Source organism: Rhinoraja longicauda, chromosome 19 (assembly GCF_053455715.1).
Source record: "Rhinoraja longicauda isolate Sanriku21f chromosome 19, sRhiLon1.1, whole genome shotgun sequence".
Classification (NCBI taxonomy): Eukaryota; Metazoa; Chordata; class Chondrichthyes; order Rajiformes; family Arhynchobatidae; genus Rhinoraja; species Rhinoraja longicauda.
The window spans coordinates 13043485-13061985 of record NC_135971.1 but is presented as its reverse complement, the minus strand read 5'-3'; the positions used below and the strand labels follow the sequence as shown (position 1 = coordinate 13061985).

The 18501-nt window shown below is 48.9% G+C and overlaps 1 protein-coding gene across 1 annotated transcript in view; it reads left to right on the top strand.

Annotated features, from left to right (window-relative positions):
- The first annotated feature begins 5454 nt into the window (after positions 1–5454).
- Positions 5455–18501, top strand: part of LOC144602690 (allograft inflammatory factor 1-like) — a 24400-nt gene continuing 11353 nt past the window's right edge. Inside the window, exons 1-2 of the mRNA XM_078415818.1 lie at positions 5455–5582; positions 13871–13932. Coding sequence (XP_078271944.1) covers positions 5570–5582; positions 13871–13932 — 75 coding nt within the window. The 5' untranslated portion in view covers positions 5455–5569. The remainder of the gene's footprint in view (positions 5583–13870; positions 13933–18501) is intronic.

Genomic DNA, 18501 nt, shown 5'->3' with positions numbered 1-18501 from the left:
ATGCTCTAAGGGCCGAATGGCCTCCTCCTGCACCTATTGTCTATTGTCTATTGTCTCCCCTTCTGGGTCTGGGTGGGGCAGTGCGTCACACACTATCCTCTCCCCCTCTGGGTCTGGGTGGGGCAGTGCGTCACACACTATCCTCTCCCCCTCTGGGTCTAGGTGGGGCAGTGCGTCACACACTATCCTCTCCCCCTCTGGGTCCAGGTGGGCAGTGCGTCACACACTATCCTCTCCCCCTCTGGGTCTGGGTGGGGCAGTGCGTCACACACTATCCTCTCCCCCTCTGGGTCTGGGTGGGGCAGCGCGTCAAAAACTATCCTTTCCCCCTCTGGGACTGAATGGGGCAGTATGTCACACACTATTCTTTCCCCCTCACGGACTGTGTGGGCCAGTGCGTCACATACTAGTTTTCCCCCTCTGGAACTGTGTTGGGTGGGGAACAGGTGTCACATACTATCCTTTCCCCCTCAGGGTCTGGGTGGGCCAGCATGTCACACACTATCCATTAGCAAATTTGCAGATGATACAAAGCTGGGTGGCAGTGTGAACTGTGAGGAAGATGCTATGAGGTTGCAGGGTGACTTGGACAGGCTGTGTGAGTGGGCGGATGCATGGCAGGTGCAGTTTAATGTGGATAAGTGTGAGGTTATCCACTTTGGTGGTAAGAATAGGAAGGCAGATTATTATCTGAATGGTGTCAAGTTAGGAACAGGGGACGTACAACGAGATCTGGGTGTCCTCGTGCATCAGTCACTGAAAGGAAGCATGCAGGTACAGCAGGCAGTGAAGAAAGCCAATGGAATGTTGGCCTTCACAAGAGATGTTGAATATAGGAGCAAAGAGGTCCTTCTGCAGTTGTACAGGGCCCTAGTGAGAGCGCACCTGGAATACTGTGTGCAGTTTTGGTCTCCAAATTTGAGGAAGGATATTCTTGCTATTGAGGGCGTGCAGCGTAGGTTTACTAGGTTAATTCCCGGAATGGCAGGGCTGTCGTATTTTGAAAGACTGGAGCGGCTAGGCTTCTATACACTTGAATTTAGAAGGATGAGGCCAGTTCATTGGCTATATTTAAGAGGGAGTTAGATGTGTCCCTTGTGGCTAAAGGGATCAGGGGATATGGAGAGAAGGCAGGTGCGGGATACTGAGTTGGATGATCAGCCATGATCATATTGAATGGCAGGCTCGAAGGGCCGAATGGCCTACTCCTGCACCTATTTTCTATGTTTCTATGAGAGGGGATCATATCGAAACATATAAGATTATTAAGGGGTTGGACACGTTAGAGGCAGGAAACATGTTCCCAATGTTGGGGGAGTCCAGAACCAGGGGCCACAGTTTAAGAATAAGGGGTAGTCCATTTAGAACGGAGATGAGGAAAAACTTTTACAGTCAGAGAGTTGTAAATCTGTGGAATTGTCTGCCTCAGAAGGGCAGTGGAGGCCAAGTCTCTGAATGCATTCAAGAGAGATCTAGATAGAGCTCTTAAGGATAGCGGAGTCAGGGGGTATGGGGAGAAGGCACGAACGGGGTACTGATTGAGAATGATCAGCCATGATCACATTGAATGGTGGTGCGTACAGGCTCGAAGGGCCGAATGGCCTCCTCCTCCTGCACCTATTGTCTATTGTCCATCCCTTCCCCCTCTAGTACTGGGCGGGCCAGTGTGCAAGGTACTATTTCTTCCCCCTCTGGGACTGGGTAGGCCAGTGTGTCACATGCTATTCTTTCCCCCTCTGGAAATGTGTTGGGCAGTGAACGGGCGTCACAAGCTATCCATTGCCCATTGGGACTGGGTGGGCCAGTGTGGAACACACTATCCTGTCCCCCTCTGGGACTGTGTGGGGCAGTGTGTCACACACTATTCCTTCCCTGTCTGGGACTTGATGGGTCAGTGTGACACACATTATTCTTTCCCCCTCTGAAACTTTTGAGTAGGGGTGGGGGGGGGTCACACACTATTCGTTCCCCCTCTGGGACTGGGTGGGCCAGTGTGTCGGCCTCCTCCTAAATCTAAAGTTAAAGTCTAAATGTGCCACACCTTACATGTAGTGCAATCTCGGGACCCACTGACCCTCAGCATAGGAGCACCGCAAGGCTACGTGCTCTCCCCTCTCCTTTACTCTCTCTACACCAACGACTGCACCTTCACTGACTCCTCTGTCAAGCTTCTCAAGTTTGCGGACGACACAACCCTGAGTGGACTGATCCAGGATGGGGAGGAATCTGCCGACAGATGGGAAGTGACACAGCTGGCGTCCTGGTGCCATCGCAACAACCTGGATCTCAATGCTCTTAAGACAGTGGAACTGGTGGTAGACTTTAGGAGAGCTCCCCCTCCCCCCCCCCCCCCCCCCCCCCCCACTCACCATCAACAACACCACAGTCACATCTGTGGAGTCATTTCTGTTCCTTGGGACCTTAAATGGGGGGGCCACCATCGACTCCACAGTCAAAAAGGCCCAACAGAGGATGTACTTCCTGCGGCAACTGAGGAAACACAATCTGCCACAGGCAATGATGGTCCAATTCTATACTGCTATCATTGAGTCCGTCCTCACCTTCTCCATCATGGTCTGGTTTGGCTCAGCCACCAAGCACGACATCCGGAGGCTGCAACGGATCGTTCGATCATCCGAGAAGGTTGTTGGCTGCAACCTTCCCCCCATCGACGAACTGTACACTGCAAGGGCCAGGAAGTGAGCAGGCAAGATCATCTCTGACCCCTCTCACCCTGGCCACAAAATCTTCAAAGCATTTCCCTCTGGAAGGCGACTCCGGACTTTCAAAGCAGCCACAGCCAGACATAAACACAGCTTTTTTTCCATGAGCAGCAGCTCTACTCAACAGCCAAAAGTCTGTAGCCTCCTTTTGCTCTGGTATTTTATTTTATTCTTCACATGTTTAAATTATAATATTTTATTCTTAATTGTTTACTGTATATCGTGTGGTTACTTGCAAGCAAAGTTACCTATGCACATTCCTTGTGTGTGTACACATACTTGGCTAATAAAACTTATTCAAATCAATTCAATTCAGAAAAGGTGAAGATGTAGGAGTGTAATGTTACAGATACTGTGAAAGTGCAGGTTTAAAAAGTGCAAGGGTCATAATAATGTTGACTGGAAGACTAGAAATACCTCCTTAGCATTTTCAGGAGGATATTTCCAGGATTTTAGACTTTACTTTAGACTTCAGAGATACTACACGCAAACAGGCCCTTTGGCCAACCGAGTCAGTGCAGACCAGCGAACACCCCGTACACTAACACTATCCTACACACGAGGGACAATTTACAATTTTACAGAAGCCAATTGACCCACAGACCTGTACATCTTTGGAGTGTTGATGGAAACTGGAGCCCCCGGAGAAAACCCATGCAGTCACAGGCGGTCAGGCACAGGATCTCTGGGGAAAAGGAATAGGTGACGTTTCTGGTCAGAACGTCTGAAAAAGGGTCCCGAACTGAAACGTCTCCTATTCCTTTTATCCCGAGATGCTGCCTGACCCGCTGAGTTACTCCAGCTTTTTGTGCAACACATCATTGGCACGGACTGTAGTAGTGTGTTGTCTTTCCGTTGACTGGTCACGACGCAACAAAAGCTTTTCACTGTACCTCGGTACACGTGACGATAAACTAAACTGAACTAAGTAGTAGAGCTACTGCCTTACAGCTTACTGCCTTACTGCCTTACTGCCTTACAGCGCCAGAGACCCAGGTTCGATCCAGTCTACGGGTGCTGTTTGTACGGAGTTTGTACGTTCTCCCCGTGACCTGCGTGGGTTTTCTCCGAGATCTTCGGTTTCCTCCCACACTCCAAAGACGTGCGGGTTTGTAGGTTCATTGGCTTGGTATAAATGCCAATTATCCCTAGCGTTCTTCAGCCAAATCCCTGGAAGACTTTCACCCCAAGACAGTGGCGCAGAACCCGGAAAGATGCCAACAGCAACAACGGAGAGGCCATCGCAGACCGCACAGTGAAACCACCGAGATTTGACCCCCATCGCAAGCAATGGCTGATCCTGAACAGGATCCGCACCCTCCATGCAAGAACAGCCCATCGCCTGCACAAGTGGGGGGTGACAGACAGACAGCCCTGCTTGCGACTGCGGATATCCAGACCAGACCATCCCACACATCGTGAATGGCCGCTCACTGCGGCTTTTCCCTGGTGGCATCAAGGCCATCCACCCAGCAACTGATGCTAAACCTGGCCTGGATGTCTACCCTTGGCCTACAACTTTAGGCTGTGCACGCCGCACGCAAGAAGAAGGAGAAGATCCCTAGTGGGTGTAGGGTAGTGTCAACTTCCGTAGGTCACACAACGGGGAATACGCCCCGATCTTTATCAACGGGGTCAGTGTGGAGAGAGTGTCCAGCTTCAAGTTTCTGGGCACTCACATTTCGGAGGAGCTAACATGGTCCAATAACACTGCTGCGCTGGTCAAGAAGGCACAGCAACGACTGTTCTACCTAAGAACACTGAAGAAGTCTGGTCTACCCCAACAGCTGCTGACGACCTTCTACCGCTGCACCATAGAGAGCATCCTAACACATGGCATCCCTGTGTGGTACCTCAGCTGCACGGAGGCAGAAAGGAAAGCTCTACAGCGGGTAGTCCATAGAGCTCAGAGGGCCATCGGAACACAGATGCCTCAGAAAAGCCACCAGCATCCACAAAGACTCTTCACACCCCTGCAACAGTCTGTTCGAACTCCTTCCATCGGGCAGACGATACGAGGCCTTCTACGCCCGCACCTCCAGACTCAGGAACAGCTTCATCCCCAGGGCCATAGCTGCTATGAACCGGTCCTGCTGAGCCGGATGGTCACAACGCATAGATCAACTTGCACTTTACCCTGTCTAAAAACTGTTACAATTGTTTCGTTTCGTTGGGTTGCTGTTAATTACTTAAATTATTGCATCGTATGGGAGGCGCATTCCCAATCTCGTTGTACCCCTGGGTATAATGACAATAAAGATATATTGTATTGTATTGTATTGTGTGCGGGGATCGCTGGTCGGCGTGGACTCGATGGGCCGAAGGGCCCGTTTCTGCGCTGTATCTCAAAACTAAACTAAACTAAAGACTTTTCACTGTACCTCGGTACATGTGACGATAAACTAAACTGAACTAAGTGGTAGAGCTACTGCCTTACAAAGACCCAGGTTTGATCCTGTCTACGGGTGCTGTTTGTACGGACGTACGCATGTTTTCTTTGTTTGCAGAAACAGCCCACCGAGTCTGCACCGACCACCAAACAACCCATACACCATGTTTGTACGCATGTTTTCTTTTTAACAAATGTCCTTGGGGGGGGGGGGGGGGGGAGAAAAATAGGAACATTTCCCTTCAAAAAGCAATGAGAAAAGTGAAGTGTAAGCAGCTAGCCAATGACATCAGCAGCAGGAAGTTAAACTGTTTCTGTACGAATCAGTGTTTCCTGAGTATCATCCAGTTCCTTGAGATCATCCAGTCACACTTTGGAGCGAGAGAGAGCGAGAGAGGGAGAGAGAGAGAGAGAGAGGGGGAGGAATAAGGGAACGGAGAACAGAACAGTCTCCTGAATGGATCGTCAAGGTAGGAAGATCCTTTGTGGCGGGTCTTATGTCGAATGGGTCGACTGGGCTTTTATTCACTGGAATTTAGAAGGATGAGAGGGGATCCTAAGTTCACTGGGATTTAGAAGGATGAGGAGATCTCACAGAAACATGTGCAAATTCTTAAGGGATTGGACAGGCTAGATGCAGGAAAAATGTTCCCCGTGTTGGGGGAAGTCCAGAACCAGGGGGAGTCACACAGTTGAAGAATAAGGGGCAGGCCATTTAGGACTGAGATGAGGAAAAACCTTTTTCAGCCAGAGTGTTGAGCAGTTTTAGTCTCCAAATTTGAGGAAGGATATTCTTGCTATTGAGGGCGTGCAGCGTAGGTTTACTAGGTTAATTCCAGGAATGGCGGGACTGTCGTATGTTGAAAGACTGGAGCGACTAGGCTTGTATACACTGGAATTTAGAAGGATGAGAGGGGATCTTATCGAAATATATAAGATTATTAAGGGGTTGGACACTTTAGAGGCAGGAAACATGTTCCCAATGTTGGGCGAGTCCAGAACCAGGGGCCACAGTTTAAGAATAAGGGGTAGGCCATTTAGAACGGAGATGAGGAAAAACCTTTTCAGTCAGAGAGTTGTGAATCTGTGGAATTCTGTGCCACAGAAGGCAGTGGAGGCCAATTCACTGGATGCATTCAATAGAGAGCTAGGGCTAATGGAATCTAGGGATATGGGGAGAAAGCAGGAACGGGTTACTGATTCTGAATGATCAGCCGTGATCACAGTGAATGGCGGTGCAGGCTCGAAGGGCCGAATGGCCCACTCCTGCACCTATTTTCTATGTTTCTATGTGTCCATTCCTGTCTCTTGTCTTTATATAAAGCAGACTCATCCAAAATTCAGACACTTTGTTCAGTTCGGCGTAGTTCGGTTTGGTTCAGTTCGGTTCAGTTTATTGTACTAAGGTAGAGTGGAAAAACTTTGATGCGTGCAAACCAGGCAGTGGAAACACTACCAACCAACCTGATCTCCCGGTGGCTCAGCACTCCAACGCCCCCTCCCACTCCCAGCCTGACCTTTCTGTCCTGGGCCTCCTCCATTGTAAGAGTGAGGCCCAGCGCAAATTTGGAGGAACAGCACCTCATATTTCGCTTGGGCAGCTTACACCCCAGCGGTATGAACATTGACTTCAAAATGCTGGAGTAACTCAGCGGGACAGGCGGCATCTCTGGAGAGAAGGAATGGGTGACGTTTCGGGTCGAGACCCTTCTTCAGACTGATGTCAGGGGGAGGGGGCGGGACAAAGATAGGATGCAGTCGGAGACAGGAGGACTAGCGGGAGAACTGGGAAGGGGAGGGGATGGGGAGAGAGGGAAAGCAGGGACTATCTGAAGTTGATGTTGATACCGCTGGGGTGTAAACTGCCCAAGCGAAGTATGAGGTGCTGTTCCTCCAGTTTGCGGTGGGCCTCACCCTGACAATGGAGGAGGCCCAGGACAGAAAGGCCCGATTGCTTCAAGTTTGCCTCCGGTTTTCCAGCCTCATTATTTCTCAGTGAACAACAACGTGAAAATAGAAATGAAAGGGAAAAATATAGTGAAAATGAAAATAATTTTTTCTTGCCCATCCAGTTTTCCACATCGCCTGCAAAAATTGTTGCCACAATGTCTAAAACTTTGAAGGACAACTTGCTAACTAATTATTTTTATCCCACTCACGACAAAATTAGCAACTCTGGAGAAGCAAATATAATTTTGCTACAGTTTTGCAAAGTTGCATGCCGACCAACATGTCCCATCTACACTAGTCCCACCTGCCCGCGTTTGGCCCATATCCCTCCAAACTAAACCTTTCCTTTCATAGAAACATAGAAACATAGAAAATAGGTGCAGGAGGAGGCCATTCAGCCCTTCGAGCCAGCACCGCCATTCATTGTGATCATGGCTGATCATCCACAATCAGTAACCCGTGCCTGCCTTCTCCCCATATCCCTTGATTCCACTAGCCCCTAGAGCTCTGTCTAACTCTCTCTTAAATCTATCCAGTGAATTGGCTTCCACTGCCTTCTGTGGCAGAGAATTCCACAAATTCACAACAAATTCTCTGGGTGGAAGACAGATAGAAGACAGAGAAATCTGGAGTAACCCAACGGGTCAGGAAGCATCTCTGGTGAAAAGGAATAGGCGACGTTTCGAGTCTAGACCCTTCCTCAGACTGAAGAAGGGTCTCGACCTGAAACATCACCCATTTCTAAACTGTATTTATGGATGGACAATGTTTATTGCTTGACCACATTGCCATAACAAAGCATTAAAGACGACCGCAAACAATAAGACCAGAGTTACGTGCAGGCCACACCGCAGTCTTGACGATCTTGTGTTCTCATGAAGAAAGACTTGTGTTCCTCTTGTGTGCTCACCACAAAACCCTTCACCTCAAATATCTCTTATCATATCATATATATACAGCCGGAAACAGGCCTTTTCGGCCCTCCAAGTCCGTGCCGCCCAGTGATCCCCGTACATTAACACTATCCTACACCCACTAGGGACAATTTTTAAATTTACCCAGCCAATTAACCTACATACCTGTACGTCTTTGGAGTGTGGGTGGAAACCGAAGATCTCGGAGAAAACCCACGCAGGTCACGGGGAGAACGTACAAACTCCTTACAGTGCAGCACCCGTAGTCAGGATCGAACCTGAATCTCCGGCGCTGCATTCGCTGTAAAGCAGCAACTCTACCGCTGCGCTACCGTGCCGCCCTTGCGATAGAGTTGCCGCCTCACAGCGCCATAGACCCAGGTCCGATCCTGACCACGGGTGCTTGCCTGCATGGAGTTTGTACGTTCTCCCCGTGACCTGCGCGGGTTTTCTCCGGGTGCTCCGGTTTCCCCCCCACACTCCAAAGACGTGCTGGTTTGTAGGATGATTGGCTTTGGTAAAATTATAAATTGTCCCCTCGTGTGTGGAGGACGGTGTCCATGTACAGGGTGATCGCCGTTCGGCGTGGACTCGGTGGGCCGAAGGGCCTGTTTCCATGCTGTATCTCTAAAGTAAAGTACGAAAAGTCTCAGGATTTCAGTGAAGCAAGTTCACCGATGATGCAAGACCTCAGGTGGACACTACCAGCAAAATTCTAATCCTCACATCTTGCCCTAAGCTCACTCTTGGACAAACAATCATTATTATTGTGCATGTGGGTGCCTGTGTGAGCGTATATATATGTGTGTGTGTGTGTGTGCGCGTGTGTATGTGTGTGTGTGCATGTGTATATATGTGTGTGTATTTGTGTGTGTGTGTGTGTGTGCGCATGTGTGTATATTTGTATATACATGTGTGTGCGTGCGTATATATATATGTGAGTGTATATATATATATATATGTGTGCATGTGTATGTATATGTGTGTGCCTCTGTGTGCACGTATATATATATGTGTGTGTGTGTGTGTATGTGTGTGTGTGTGTGTGTGCGCATGTGTGTATATTTGTATATACATGTGTGCGTGCGTATATATATATATATGTGAGTGTATATATATATATATATATGTGTGCATGTGTATGTATATGTGTGTGTGTGTGCCTCTGTGTGCACGTATATATGTATGTGTGTGTGTGTGTGTGTGTGTGTGTGTGTGTATATGTATGTATGTGTCTGTGAAGATATATAAATCTATCTGAAGAAGGGTCTCGACCAGAAACGTCACCCATTCCTTCTCTCCAAAGATGCTGCCTGTCCCGCTGAGTAACTCCAGCATTTTGTGTCTATCCATATAAATATATATATATATATATATATATGTGCGTGTGTTTGTGTGTGTGAGTGTGTATATATGTATGCATGTGTGTGCGTAAATGCATATATATATGTGTGTGTGTGTGTGTGCTTATATATGTGTATCTATATATACAGAAGTGAAGAAGGGTCTCGACCCGAAACGTCACCCATTCCTTCTCTCCTGAGATGCTGCCCGACCTGCTGAGTTACTCGGCATTTTGTGATACCTTATATATATATATATATATATATATATACACATATATGTGTGTGTGTGTATATACACACACGCACACACACACACACACACACACACACACACACACATATATCTGAAGAAGGGTCTCGACCCGAAACGTCACCCATTCCTTCTCTCCCGAGATGCTGCCTGACCTGCTGAGTTACTCCAGCATTTTGTGAATAAATTGATTTGTACCAGCATCTGCAGTTATTTTCTTACACATATATATATATGTGTGTGTGTGTGTGTGTGTGTGCGTGTGTGTATATATACACACACATATATATATATATATACAATACAATTACAATACAATATATCTTTATTGTCATTGTACCCAGGGGTACAACGAGATTGGGAATGCGCCTCCCATACGATGTAATAATTTAAGTAATTAACAGCACCTGTCCTCGGATTGTGTGTGTGTGTGTGATTATATAAATATGTATATTTGCATGTTTTGTAATATATTTGTATATCTATACACTGAACTGTATTTTCTGTCCTTGTTTATGATATTGTTGACAGTGCACTATGTTTACATATTGTGTTGTGCTGCTGCACGTAAGAATGTCATTGTTCCATTTGGGACACATGACAACAAAACACGATTGACGACCCCACTCACAATCCCAGAGAGGTTTGCCGCCACCCCGGTCGAGACGCCAATACCAAAACCCCTTCGGTCAGCAGGACCGGTTGCAACCGCAGTTGTGACTAATTGTGACCGAAGGAACATTGCACAGAAACCACATCCTCAAAAAACGCTCCGGACCACATCTGACTGCAGATGTACTGGAGGTTTACACACACACACAGTGAAACAGGTTCTGGATCAACAGTTCAGAACGGTTTCACTCTGTGTGTGCAAACCACCAGTAGCTCAGCGGGACGAGCAACATCTCTGGTGAGAAAGAATGGGCGACGTTTCAGGGCGAGACCCTTCTTCATTTTGTGTCTATCCATAAAACCGTTAGTTTAGTTTAGTTTAGTTTAGTTTAGATTAGTTTAGTTTAGTTTTATTTAGAGATACAGTGTGGAAACAGGCCCTTCGGCCCACAGAGTCCGTGCCGACCAGCGATCCCCACACACTAACATGATCCTCCAAACAAGGGCCAATTTACACAAGCCAATTAATCTGCAACCCTATGGGGAATTTTATGTATTTTACACCTGAGTTGGCAGATTATCAGTTAGCTTGCTTCGCTGAAAATCCGAGACTTTTCGTGCTTTTCGTTAGAGGTGCAGTGGGGAAGCAGGCCCTTCGGCCCATCGAGTCCATGCAACCAGCCACCACCCGCATACACCGGTACTATCCTACACACTCGCGATGATTTACAGAGGCCCAATTAACCTACAAACCTGCAACAAACACAGAGATGCAACACTGAGGCTCTACAAGGCGCTGGTCAGGCCGTATTTGGAGTGTCGTGAGCAAATGTGGGCCCCATTATCTGAGGAAGGATGTGCTGGCTCTGGAGAGGGTCCATGGGTGAGAATGCTGCCTGTCCCGCTGAGTTATTCCAGCGATGTTGTGGCTATCCCCGGTGTGAACCAGCATCTGCAGTTCCTTCCGAAACAGAAAAATGGGTTGGATCCAGAGTGCGCCTCTTTCTACACTGACACCAATAAATAGACTCAGGGCAGTGATACAGAGTAAAGCTCCCTCGACAACACCGTCCCATCAAACATCCTCTGGACAACAATGGACCCTGAATGTCCACTTACAATAGACAATAGACAATAGACAATAGGTGCAGGAGGAGGCCATTCAGCCCTTCGAGCCTGTACGCACCGCCATTCAATGCGATCATGGCTGATCACTCTCAATCAGTACCCCGTTCCTGCCTTCTCCCCATACCCCCTCACTCCGCTATCCTTAAGAGCTCTATCCAGCTCTCTCTTGAAAGCATCCAACGAACTGGCCTCCACTGCCTTCTGAGGCAGAGAATTCCACACCTTCACCACTCTCTGACTGAAAAAGTTCTTCCTCATCTCCGTTCTAAATGGCCGACCCCTCATTCTTAAACTGTGGCCCCTGGTTCTGGACTCCCCCAACATTGGGAACATGCTTCCTGCCTCTAATGTGTCCAATCCCCTAATTATCTTATATGTTTCAATAAGATCCCCCCTCATCCTTCTAAATCCCAGTGTACGCCGAAGATAGACACCAAAAGCTGGAGTAACTCAGCGAGTCAGGCAGCACCTCTGGAGAGAAGGAATGGGTGACGTTTTTGCCCAGCTCACAGCTAACAATGGCCTGTTTCCTTTATCATTGTTACTTTTTTGCATGCTGTGTCTTTCATTCATTTGCTCTATATCTCTCTACATCTCCGCCTATGTCTCTCATTTCCCTTTAGACAATAGATAATAGTCAATAGACAATAGGTGCAGGAGGAGGCCATTCGGCCCTTCGAGCCAGCACCGCCATTCATTGTGATCATGGGTGGTCATTCACAATCAGTACCCCGTGCCCGCCCTCTCCCCATACCCACTGACTCCGCTATCTTTAAGTGCGCTATCTAGCTCTCTCTTGAAAGCATCCAGGGCATTGGCCTCCACTGCCTTCTGGGGCAGAGAGTTCCACAGCTTCACAACTCTCGATCTCGACCCGAAACGTCACCCATTCCTTCTCTCCAGAGATGCCGCCTGACCCGCTGAGTTACTCCAGCATTTTGTGTCTATCTTCAGTGTAAACCAGCGTCTGCAGTTCCTTCCTACACAGGCAGCAAGGTAAATATACCCAAAGTATCAAGTATCCTTTCATGAGCTAGGGTACTGTCCGATTCACCTCTACCCCATTGCAGACATTGGATTTTGTCTCTGGAACTGGTGCGCTACACAATGCTGAGAATTACACCGATCAGCCAAAACATTATGACCGCTGACAGGCGAAGTGAATTACATTGATTATCTTGTTACAATGGCACCTGTCAAGGGGTGGGATATATTAGGCAGCAAGTCAAGTCAAGTCAAGTCAATTTTATTTGTATAGCACATTTAAAAGCAACCCACGATGACCAAAGTGCTGCACAAGTGAACAGTCAGTTCTTGAAGTTGACGTGTTGGATGCAGGAGAAATGGGCAGGAGTAAAGACCTGAGCCACTTTGACAAGGGCCAAGTTGTTATGGCCAGACGACTGGGTCAGAGCATCTGTGAAACGGCAAGGCTTGTGGGGCGCTCTGCTAAAGGATCTGCTGCTCATATTTTGATGCCAGATACCACAGGACACCTTCAGGGGTCTTGTAGAGTCCATGCCTCGATGGGGCGACGCTGTTTTGGCGGCACACGGAGGACCAACAGCATATTAGGCAGGTGGTCATAATGTTTTGGCTCATCAGTGTATATTCTGCACTCTGTATCTTCCCCTTTGCTCTGCCTATTGTTCTTGAGTTTGATCTGATTGTATGTATGTCTGGTATTTTCACTCTACCGTGGTAGACGTGACAATCTGTATACTAAAACTCTCGTTTGTTTGTTTGTTCGTTTGTTTGTTCCTGAACTACCGCCAAAACGGCGCACGATAGCGCGACAATTTTAGGCCCACCTTACTCACCGTCGTCCCTCGTTTGTTTGTTTGTTTGTTTGTTCCAGAACTACCGCCGAAACGGTGCACGATAGCGCGACAATTTTAGGCCCACCTTACTCACCGTCGTCCCTTTGGTGCTAATGGAAGAGGTTTTTGAAATCGGTGTTATATTTTTTAAGTTATTCACATTTTAAAGTTTAAATCTATCTCCTAGGGAGGGAGTTTATTCACAAAATGCTGGAGAGACTCAGCGGGTCAGGCAGCATCTCAGGAGAGAAGGAACGGGCGACGTTTTCGGGTCGAGACCCTTCTTCAGACGGGGGATAAGGGGGGGTTGAGGGGGATAGAGTGGGGGGGGGGAGGGAGGAGGAGGGGAAGGGGGGAGTGGAAGGGGGAGAGGGGAGGGGAGGGGGGAGGGGTGGGAAGAGAGGGTGCTGCACCAAAGCAGGAGAGATTTGGGCCCAACGAGTCCACTTGGTCTAGTTATAAACTAAAATTAAAACGACACTTTACCGAGGTCATTTATTGTAGGTCGATACAAAAAGCTGGAGTAACTCAGCGGGACAGGCAGCATCTCTGGAGAGAAGGAACGGGCGACGTTTGGGGTCGAGACCCCTTCTTATCGTCGGTTCTGCATCACCCGTTCCTTCTCTCCAGAGATGCTGCCTGTCCCGCTGAGTTACTCCTGCGCTTTGTGTCCATCTTCGGTCCATCTGCAGTTCCTTCCTACACATGTCGTTAACTCCTGTCCTTTGAACATCCCAGGTGGAAAAGCCTTTGGAATCCTGAAGGCACAACAAGATGATCGGCTGGAAGCTATCAACAAGGTATGGAGGGGAGAGACGGATTCAAACTGTGGTCAAAGCACCAAAGATAGACACAAAATGCTGGAGGAGGAACCGCAAGGCCACGGTGGCGCAGCGGTAGAGTTGCTGCCTTACAGCGCCGGAGATCCGGGTTCGATCCCGACTACGGGTGCTGTCTGTACGGAGATTGTGCGTGGGTTTTCTCCGAGATCTTCGGTTTCCTCCCACACTCCAAAGGCGTGCAGGTTGGTAGGTTAATTGGCTGGGTGTATGTGTAAGATTGTGCGTGCGGGATAGAATAAGTGTGCGGGGATCGCTGGTCGGCGCGGACTCAGTGGGCCGAAGGGCCTGCTTCCATGCTGTGTCTCTAAACTAAAGTAAACTCAGCGGGTCGGGCAGCACCTCTGGAGAGAAGGAATGGGTGACGTTTCGGGTCGAGACCCTCCTTCAGTCCGAGAGTCAGGGGAGAGGGAGACACAGAGATATGGAAGGGCAAGGTGTGAAAACAGCAGATCAAAGCAGATGCTGCTCAAGGAACTGTAGAATGGTTCATTGTTGGCTGAGGGGGGAGGTAAACAGGAGGACAGTGAAACTGGTCAATAGACAATAGACAATAGACAATAGGTGCAGGAGTAGGCCATTCAGCTCTTCGAGCCAGCACCGCCATTCAATGTGATCATGCTGATCATTCTCAATCAGTACCCCGTTCCTGCCTTCTCCCCATACCCCCTTCACTCCGCTATCCTTAAGAGCTCTATCCAGCTCTCTCTTGAAAGCATCCAACGAACTGGCCTCCACTGCCTTCCGAGGCAGAGAATTCCACACCTTCACCACTCTCTGACTGAAAAAGTTCTTCCTCATCTCCGTTCTAAATGGCCGACCCCTTATTCTTAAACTGTGGCCCCTTGTTCTGGACTCCCCCAAACATTGGGAACATGTTTCCTGCCTCTAATGTGTCCAATCCCCTAATTATCTTATATGTTTCAATAAGATCCCCCCTCATCCTTCTAAATTCCAGTGGTCAGGGAGGGGATGGAGAGAGAAGTTGGAGAAGTCAATGTTCATACCGCTGGGGGTGTAAGCTAACCAAGCAAAATATGAGGTGCTGTTCCTCCAATTTGCGCTGGGCCTCACTCTGACAGCAAAGGCTGGTCCTTACCAAATCAATCTGAATGGTGTCAAGTTAGGAGGAGGGGGAGTTCAACGAGATCTGGGTGTCCTAGTGCATCAGTCAATGAAAGGAAGCATGCAGGTACAGCAGGCAGTGAAGAAAGCCAATGGAATGTTGGCCTTCATAACAAGAGGAGTTGAGTATAGGAGCAAAGAGGTCCTTCTACAGTTGTACCGGGCCCTGGTGAGACCGCACCTGGAGTACTGTGTGCAGTTTTGGTCTCCAAATTTGAGGAAGGATATACTTGCTATGGAGGGCGTGCAGCGTAGGTTCACTAGGTTAATTCCCGGAATGTCGGGATTGTCGTATGTTGAAAGGCTGGAGCGATTGGGCTTGTATACACTGGAATTTAGAAGGATGAGGGGGGATCTTATTGAAACATATAAGATAATTAGGGGATTGGACACATTAGAGGCAGGAAACATGTTCCCAATGTTGGGGGAGTCCAGAACAAGGGGCCACAGTTTAAGAATAAGGGGTAGGCCATTTAGAACGGAGATGAGGAAGAACTTTTTCAGTCAGAGAGTGGTGAAGGTGTGGAATTCTCTGCCTCAGAAGGCAGTGGAGGCCAGTTCGTTGGATGCTTTCAAGAGAGAGCTGGATAGAGCTCTTAAGGATAGCGGAGTGAGGGGGTATGGGGAGAAGGCAGGAACGGGGTACTGATTGAGAGTGATCAGCCATGATCGCATTGAATGGCGGTGCGTACAGGCTCGAAGGGCTGAATGGCCTCCTCCTGCACCTATTGTCTATTGTCTATTGTCTAAGGTGCCTGAGATGATTATGGGTTTAAGAGGTATTTGGACAGGCAAGGAAGAGAGGGATATGGATCATGTACCGGGAGATGAGATCTGTTGAACTTGGCACCGTCAGATCATGATGCCATAAGGTCACAAGTGAGAGGAGCAGAATTAGACCACTGGACCCATCAAGTCTACTCTGCCATTCAACCGTGGCTGATTTAGCTCTTTAGTTTCGAGATACAGCGCAGAAACAGGCCCTTCGGCCCACCGGGTCCGCGCCGACCAGCGATCCCCGCACACTAACACTATCCTACACACACTATATTTACACTTATACCAAGCCAATTAACCTACAAACCTGCACGTCTTTGGAGTGTGGGAGGAAACTGAAGATCTCGGAGAAAAACCCACGCAGGTCACGGGGAGAACGTACAAACTCCGTGCGGACAGCACCGGTAGTCGGGATGGAACCCGGGTCTCCGGCGCTGCATTCGCTGTAAGGCAGCAACACTACCGCTGCGCCACCGCGCCACAGTTGCCTGATAACAGCCTGGAAGAAACTGTCCCTGAATCTGGAGGTGTGCGTTTTCACACTTCTGTACCTCTTGCCCGGTGGGAGAGAGGAGAAGAGGGAGAGACCAGGGGTGAGACTGGTCCTTGATTATGCTGCGGGTTTGCCGAGGCAGTGTGAGGTGTAGATGGAGTCAATGGAAGGGAGGTGGGTTTGTGTGATGGTCTGGGCTGCTGGCCCTGCCGAGGCAGCGTGAGGTGTAGATGGAGTCAATGGAAGGGAGGTTGGTTTGCGTGTGTGATGGTCTGGGCTGCTGGCCTTGCCGAGGCAGCGTGAGGTGTAGATGGAGTCACTGCTATGCTCTCTAAGCGGACAGAAACGTCTGACAAGTGACTTTGTCCAAGGGTTAGTTGGGAATTGGCAATAATTGGCGGCCTGTAATTGGCAACACACACATCCCGAAATGGAGAGGGTGCTGCACCAATGCAGGAGAGGTTTGGGCCCAACGGATCCATTTGGTCTAGTACACAGATAAAAGTTAATCAGGGTAACAGTCGGACTGGTAGGAGAACTGGGAAGGGGGAGGGGATGGACAGAGAGGGGAAGCAAGGGTTACTTGAAGTTAGGGAAGTCAATGTTTATACCGCTGGGGTGCAAGCTGCCCACTCACATCCCGAAACCAGCTTTTGCTTTGAAAGAAAGGGGAATCTATAAATGACAAGATCGACACAAAATGCCGGAGTGGTCAGGCAGCATCTCTGGAGAGAAGGAACGGGCGACGTTTCTGGTCGAGACCCTTCTTCAGACCGAAGGCTTCTTAAGTCTGGAGGAAGGGTCTCGACCCGAAACGTCGCCCGTTCCTTCTCTCCAGAGATGCTGCCTGACTGTCCCGCTGAGTTACTCCAGCGCGTTGTGCCAATCTTCGGTATGAACCAGCATCTGGAGTCCCTTCCTTGTTTACGCACTTTGAAACGAGAACGCACATGAGAGGACTGAGTCAGCGGGTTTATAACGCAACAATGACAATTATTCACTTTGAAATAGTTTCGTTTGAGAAAGTTTCCGCGTGACTCTTCCGCGTGACTCAGTGGGTATAAATATAGCAGAGATGATTAATCATTTGTGTACCAAGGAACTGCAGATGCCCAAGAGAGACACAAAGTGCTGGAGTAACTCAGCGGGTCAGGCAGACAATAGACAATAGACAATAGGTGCAGGAGGAGGCCATTCAGCCCTTCGAGCCAGCACCACCATTCAATGCGATCATGGCTGATCACTCTCAATCAGTACCCCGTTCCTGCCTTCTCCCCATACCCCCTCACTCTGCTATCCTTAAGAGCTCTATCCAACTCTCTCTTGAAAGCATCCAACGAACCGGCCTCCACGGCCTTCTGAGGCAGAGAATTCCACACCTTCACCGCTCTCTGACTGAAAAAGGTCTTCCTCATCTCCGTTCTAAATGGCCTACCCCTTATTCTTATCTCGGGAGAGAAGGAATGGGCGACGTTTCGGGTCGAGACCCTCCTTCAGACTGAGAGGCAGGGGAGAGGGAGACAAGGAGATAAGGAAGTGCGGGGTGTGAAAACGAGAGATCAAAAGAGATGCGTTTCAAGGAAAACGTGGAATAGATCATTGCCAGCTCGGAGAAGTAAACATTCTCCCCGTGACCAATGTTGGTTTTCTCCGAGATCTTCGGTTTCCTCCCGCACTCCAAAGACATGCAGGTATGTAGGTTGACGGGCTACAAGCCAATTAACCTACAAAACCTGCACGTCTTTGGAGCGTGGGGAGGAAACCAAAGATCTCGGAGAAAACCCACGTGGGTCACGGGGAGAATGCACACTTGGTATGAGTGTAAAATTGTCCCTAGTGGGTGTAGGATAGTGTTCGTGCGCGGGGATCGCTGGTCGGCGCGGACCCGGTGGGCCGAAGGGCCTGTTTCCGCGCTGTATCTCTAAACTAAACTTGTATACACTAGAATTTAGAAGGATGAGGGGGGATCTTATTGAAACATATAAGATAATTAGGGGATTGGACACATTAGAGGCAGGAAACATGTTCCCAATGTTGGGGGAGTCCAGAACAAGGGGCCACAGTTTAAGAATAAGGGGTAGGCCATTTAGAACGGAGATGAGGAAGAACTTTTTCAGTCAGAGAGTGGTGAAGGT